Raw genomic sequence first — 7,500 nt, forward strand, 5'->3', positions numbered from 1 at the left:
ACACACACACACACACACACACACACACACACACACACGACTCGGTGGCACGGTGATAGAGTTCCCGGCTGCCACTACGGCGGTCCGGGTTCGAATCCCGCCCAGGGCTGAAATAATTTCAGTATCGCTGCGCTACTGGTCGTTACTCCAACTCTCATGGGCGGAGAGTTGTATGTGTGTGTATGCGTGTAAGTCACAGCATTACCCATGGGTCGGTCATATATGAGCTCTGAGCTCTCTTATGGGAGGGAAATAGCTATCGATCACGAGTCCAACACGTGATCCAAGACCATAGTGAATCACACACACATATACGAGTATATCTGCATGGCCTTTCGTCCGCCTTGAGTTCCCCGTGTGACCACCGTGAGGGACTGGTTACGGCGCCCACCTCCTCATCGGTAACGACGTCTGGTGGGGGCAAAATGGTAAACTCGAGTCATATCGTATGGCGGCAAGTCGAGCGTGAAGACCGAACTGATGAATGATGTCGTAGTTGGATGCTCTCTCTCTCTCTCTCTCTCTCTCTCTCTCTCTCTCTCTCTCTCTCTCTCTCTCTCTCTCTCTCTCTCTCTCTCTTTTTCTCTCTTTCTCTCTCTCTTTGTCTGTCTGTGTCTGTGATTGTGTGTGTGTTTTGTTTAGTCTCTCCTTTTCATATTCCTCTTCCAGCCTCATTTTTCTCATCCTGTTTACTCTCCTTCCTTTTTCCCCCTATTCTGCTTCCTTCTATTCCCTTCATTTTTCCTTATTTCCTTCCTTCGCTTTCTTTTGCTCTTCTTCATACTGCTCTTTATCCTTCTTTTCGGTTTCCTCCTCTTCCTCGCCTCTTCCTTTTCCTCATCTTCCCCGCTATTTCCCCTCCCCCCTCTCTTCCTCTCCTCGCGTCTCCTCCACGGCCGCACGTCCCTGTGATTGCTGCCCATTTACGTCTTTTCGCATTATTCCCGGCATCAGCATCAGCATGGCGGCGTCAACACCCTCCGCGGCTGGCCGGCCGGCCGGCAGGCGCGCTCGGCCGAATAAAGATGCTGATTGCTTCTCGTTGTGGCCGCCTTCAGGAGGACGGCTTCTGCCGACTCGGGGGTTCCTTGCATTCATTGACGCTGAGGAGCCAGTGTTTGGGCCGGATTGTGTGTCTGTGGGGGGAGGGAGGGGGTGACAGAAGTCAGAATCCATTGTTATGTGTGTATTTGTGCGTGTATATGTATATGTATGTATGTATGTATATATATATATATATTTATATATATATATTTATATATATATATGTATATATATATATATATATATTTATATATATATGCAAGCAATCACATCACCGTGATACAAAAATGCAAAATAACCACAGAAGGAAAACTTGTAGACAGTACTTTCGTATATTACATCTTCACAACTCTGTATCTCTGTCATTTAGTTTGAAGATGTAATATACGAAAGTAATTACTGTCAACAAGTTTCCCTTCTCCTGCGGTTATTTTGCATATATATATACATACGTATGTATGTATATTTATATATATATATATATATATATATATATATATATATATATATATATATATGAGAGTGATAGGTGGGGAAGGGTAAACGAAGATGGGCTTAAGAATACGTTTATTGTCCTAACGTTTCGGTCTCTATGACCTTCTTCGGAGGACTCGCTACAATACATCATGATCACAAAACTTATACCTGTAGTGGGAGGAACTCGTCAAGCTTCGAGTGTCAGTTTTTTTCCAGAGCGTTAATTATTAAGATAATGGCTGCTTTGGAAAGGCATATAAACCCTTCTCTATCGTTGTTGTTTACTTGGATGTTTATACGTGCAGCTTTCACCGTCTTTCTTATTTTCTTTTGTAATCCCTTATGTAAAATCTCGACTTTTTTCCAATCAGGTAGGTTGTTACACTGTTCGAGATGGCGAACAAGGGAGTTGGATGTCCTGTGTGCTCTTATGTCATTTTTGTGTTCGCTCAATCTCTTTTCAATCCCTCGACCTGATTCACCGATATATGCTAAGGGACAGCCGCTACAGGGAATGCGATAAATCACACTGAGGTTGTTGTGACTATTTGTGTGGTCTTTAAACATTTTTCCTATTTTATTAGAGGATGCCTTGGCAATGTTTTTCCCACCTGATTGGAACAAAGTCGAGATTTTACATAAGGGATTACAAAAGAAAATGAGAAAGACGGTGGAAGCTGCACATATAAACATCCAAGTATACAACAACGATAGAGAAGGGTTAATATGGCTATCCAAAGCAGCCATTATCTTAATAATTAACGCTCTGGAAAAAACCTGACACTCGAAGCTTGACGAGTTCTTCCCAATACAGGTATAAATTTTGTGATCATGATGTAATGTAGCGAGTCCTCCGAAGAAGGTCATAGAGACCGAAAGCGTTAGGACAATAAACGTATTCTTAAGCCCATCTTCGTTTACCCTTCCCCATTTATCACTCTCTCATTTGTCTCAAACAATTTCTACATACATACATATATATATATATATATATATATACATATATATATACATATATACATATACATATATATATATATATATATAAGTATATATATATATATATATATATATATATATATATATATATATATATATATATACATATATATACATATATGTGTGTGTGTGTGTGTGTGTTTACGCTCTTGGGGTTCAATCACATACTCTCCAGTTTATCATACCCAGCTTCACATTCATGTATGGCTCAAACTTTAGCTATATCCTTATTTTTCGGTGATCTTGCTTTGAGTTGAATAAATATGTTATTGCAGCTCGTGTGTGTGTGTCTGTGTATGCGTGTGTGTGTGTGTGTGTGTGTGTGTGTGTATGTGTACGTATCTTCACTTATTTGAGTGAGCTTCACATCTTGCCAAATCAAAGAAAGGAATTCTTGGTCCATTCCTTTCTCCCCATAAACGTGTAAAAAATACTTCTCTTATACCTTAAACTTTCTTAGGGGATCTCACGAACTCGATATAAAATGTTGTAAATGAATCCTCTGCAGCTAACTGCTCTTTTACCTCTGTTCCTCTACACTTTCCCACTCTGTCACTCTTATTCTACTCTTCTCTGCTCTTTCATTTCTTCTCTACCCCTTCCCGATCTGCCACACCCATTCTTCTCTTTCCTTCTCTTTCATTCCTACTCCTCGTCAACTTCCACTTTTTCATTTTTTCTTTTCTTTAATAACCACGTAGTCAGCGCTGAAACAATTGGTTGTTTTACGAGAATGTTAGATAACTATGGATGGGGATGATAAGTGGTAATGAATATGGGATTGCCTTATGGTCTCTTGGAGTTTCCTTCATTCTTATGTTCTTATGTTTTATTTCGTTTGTCTTTCATCATAGGCTGCCTTTAATGTATCTTCCCCTTTTCTTCCAACTCCGCCTACTCCTGAGTTATCTACTTTCACACCCATGTGTCTTCCACACTGTCAGCGGTCCCCCCGACCCTTTCTTCCTATCCACCTCGGAATTGGCGCTTGTCGACGCTGTCACGATCGCCTTGTGTCTCCACCGAGTTTTTATTTTGGTCTTCGATATCGCCCTTTTCCGTATTTCTTTCACATTATCTTATTGCATGATCTTCGCTGGTGGCATCATCGGAACCGTGATGGCCTTGCATTCGCTTGTTGTGGGTGGGAATACCCTGCTCCTATTCGATTCCCAGCAGTGCCTGTTAGTTACCGGCCCCAACAGTCTAAGTGCATAATAGGGCAAAGATTATGGCATCGGCCGCAGCTACTCAGCGCCCCCTGGCGTAATGGTCCTCACCACCTTCGGTAATCGTGACATGAGATGTGATTCTCCATCAGTACATATCCGCCATTTGTACTGTATGTCGTCGTTCCAGCTTCATCTTATTACACACTTAACCCATTAAACTCCGATGACAAGATTCTTGTCATTTGGTCAAATAAAACAAAAAATCATAAAACACCAAAATGTTTGATCAAACACCAGAAAAATATGACGTCAGTCCTCGCTTCGCTCGCGAGCGAAGCGAGGACTAACGTCATATTTTTCTGGTGTTTGATCAAACATTTTGGTGTTTTATGATTTTTTGTTTTATTTGACCAAATGACAAGAATCTTGTCATCGGAGTTTAATGGGTTAAGGCGTTATCACACCGAGTTGGTTTTATCTTCGACTGTTGGAGCGGATTTGGAGCCTGCAGCTATCGGGAAGGAATCTGATATGCTAGAGGAAATTAATTTTTCTCCATCATAGTAAATGACATTCTATGTGTTTTTGTTGAGAAAATACAATAGTTTGCCAAGCAGTGATTTTACGGTGGAAAAAGTCCTGGAGGTGGGCGGTATCACCGATTAATCGGAGGTTGGAAGAAAAATAGCCCAGTGTGATAACCCCTAACGTGTCCACATGTCCACAAGTCTGAACCGTATGGCAACGTTAGGTCCTCTGTGTTCTCCACCGTCCATAATGTCGCCTCTACGGACTAATTCCTTCCTTTAAATTCTTCTTCCTTCCTCCATCATGCTGTGCACGATTTCGTATTCAACTTTCAGTCCGTTGCTAATGTCTGAAAGTATAATTTACATATTTCTCGGAATGGAAAAAATGGTAATGGTAAAACGTGTTAAAATGTTCGCGGAAGACGTACACTTTTCTGTAAAAGTGATTCACCACCACGGCCTTCGATCACGTGTTGGATTTGTGATCGACAGCTATAACCCTCTCGGATGTGAACATAGAGCTTGTATATATGGTCCGGTCTATGTGTAATGTTTTGACCTGTGTGTGTCTGTGCTTATGTATGTCTTCCAAAACATGGCTTCTTTTTGCGGTGGTCATCGAGTGTCAAGAAAGAGACTTCTCGTTCTGGACTGTTAGTTCTTGCAGAGTTTGAGACCCCCTTAGTTCAAGAGAGGGAGGAGGAGGGCTCTTCTTGTCAAGCCCGAAGTCCTTTTCCGTAAACTTCGGTCGTTACTTCGGACGCCGGTGGTAGTTCTTTGGTCATTACGAGGTCTTTCTCGGCTTTGAGTTCCTCCTCTTGACAAGTTCGGGTTATTCTTACCCTTCAGGCCCGCTAAAAGCCCCTCCCCCTCTAATATATTTCTATATTCGTCTGAGATGGGAGAGCTTTTTTTTTTATGCAGCCGTCCCCTTCTTTAGGGAGAGGACCACTGGCGCGCATACACACACAGACACACACGCACACACACAATACATATATGTGTGTATATATATATATATCTCAAACACTCCAACAGTTAACAAGAGTCAGAATTACATAACATTACCTCGCGAATGAATTCTTCTTTCGCAGTCAAGTTTTTCATATAATGTATATTCAGTAACATTAAAATGCATTTTATGTGTATGCATTTTATAATGTATATGCATTTTTTCTTTACTCGTTTATTCTTTATAATGTATATGCTGATAAATATACTGTCCCCAGCTTTATTTATGCTAATGTCCTTTTGTCCTTCTTGTGCAGGTGATTTACGGCCTTCGCGGCTGGATAGCTTTCGTGGCGTTCATGGACTTGGGTACGGCCTTCCAGTGCTTCATTGACGCCGACTCCTTCTTGGGGTCGCAGCTCTACACTGCCGACGGCGTCGCTGAACACGGTAAGGACGCTCATAAGTGTTTTTATTTGTTAATTAATTTATTTGTTGATAAATTTACGTGTATATATATATATATATATATATATATATATATATATATATATATATATATATATATATATATATATATATATACTATAGTAAAGTATTAGCCTCTGTCTGTCTGTCTATTTGTTTGTTTGTTCACGAACTCTTCCTAGGGTTTTGGAGATGTATCCCCATAACCATATATATTCCTATACCCTATCTTTCCAGGTACTTGGATAACTATATTTCATTTCCAAAAAAATATTTTGGTAAGGGTTAAGGGTTACAATTAGGTGGGGTATGGTTAGGTTATGGATTATTCACGAACTCCTCCTAGGTTTTTGCAGATAGACCCCTGTAACCATATATATTCTGAAACCTTATAACCCAAGGTACTTGGATAACTATCTTTCATTTGTATCTACTCTAATAAAGTAGTAGCCTCTGTCTGTCTGTCTGTTGGTTCACGAACTCCCCCCACAATCATATATATTCTCCATAACCCAGGCTACTTGGATAGTATATTTTATTTCCAAAGGGCGTCTCCCTCCTCAAATTGATTTTTTCTTACTTTCTTAACATTTTATTTTTGTTACCTTTTCCATTGAGTTATATTGATACGTGTAACTTTTCTCCACATATTCTATCAAAATTAAAATGATCATCATATGCCCGCAGCAACGCGCGGGTAATTTGGCTAGTATACTTATACAAGTGAGTTCAGTGTTCTAACACATTGGTAAGATAAACTGAATACCCCACTATCGGAGGAAAGAAAGTTGTTGCAAAGTGCGCAGACATAAGCTGACACGACGTAAGCTAACAAAACAAAAGCTCACACCCTTAACCCATTCAACTCCGATGACAAGATGTCTTGTCATTTGGTCAAATAAAACAAAAAATCATAAAACACCAAAATGTTTGATCAAACACCAGAAAAATATGACGTCAATCCTCGCTTCGCTCGCAGCGAAGCGAGGACTGACGTCATATTTTTCTGGTGTTTGATCAAACATTTTGGTGTTTTATGATTTTTTGTTTTATTTGACCAAATGACAAGACATCTTGTCATCGGAGTTGAATGGGTTAATGGAAAAACGAGGAAAGCTCACACTTTTTATATTTTCTTTATTAAATTACTCTTCTATACCATGCTTAATGGGAAAAGGTAAAAACTCAAACTTTTTATATTTGCTTTATTAGATTATTTTTTATATATAATCATAGGGTACAAATACACAATTAGAAATTGGAAATATTCACTCCAGTCTGATGCAGTGGCCCACATCATCTCAAATAGACGTATAATTTCGTTAAATTTTTAAGTTATAGTATATCAGTGTATGATTGATGAAAGCCAAAATGTAATTCGTGTAGATAATGTACGTATATGACTATGCGACCAATTTGAAGTGAGAATATTTATATAACCCTATATTATCGATCATATATGTATAATATCTTTAATTTTGCCTCCCCCCTCCCTTTACAAAAATTCCTGCGGACTCCCCTGCATTTCTTTCTTCATAGTATATAGATATGAGAATGAGATATTATGGGTCATATTAACTCATCATCCCATCATGGGAACACCAGTAAAGATACAAAATTACAATGATAATAAAATCTTATTAATAATGATATTTGTTTTTAACACAATTTTTTGAAAAGCGTCCAGATGGGAAGCGTCCATTTGGTAGGGCCGAAAAAGTGGAGCGACCAAATGGGAAATGTCCAAATGAAACTACACCGTGAGCTATTATCGTTTTTTCCATTAAGGGTGTTAGCTTTTGTCTTGTGAGCTTATGAATTGTGAGCTTATATCGTGGAACAATATTGCTAGCACTATC

General features: G+C 39.4%; 1 protein-coding gene across 1 annotated transcript in view; it reads left to right on the forward strand.

Moving 5' to 3' along the window:
- The window catches only part of LOC143040575 (ergosterol biosynthetic protein 28 homolog), a 624,496-nt gene that overhangs the window by 110,548 nt on the left and 506,448 nt on the right, over positions 1-7,500 (forward strand). The window contains exon 2 of the mRNA XM_076211783.1: positions 5,491-5,623. Coding sequence (XP_076067898.1) covers positions 5,491-5,623 — 133 coding nt within the window. The remainder of the gene's footprint in view (positions 1-5,490; positions 5,624-7,500) is intronic.

This window comes from Oratosquilla oratoria, chromosome 1 (assembly GCF_046742065.1).
Source record: "Oratosquilla oratoria isolate Oo_2021 chromosome 1, ASM4674206v1, whole genome shotgun sequence".
Taxonomy (NCBI): Eukaryota; Metazoa; Arthropoda; class Malacostraca; order Stomatopoda; family Squillidae; genus Oratosquilla; species Oratosquilla oratoria.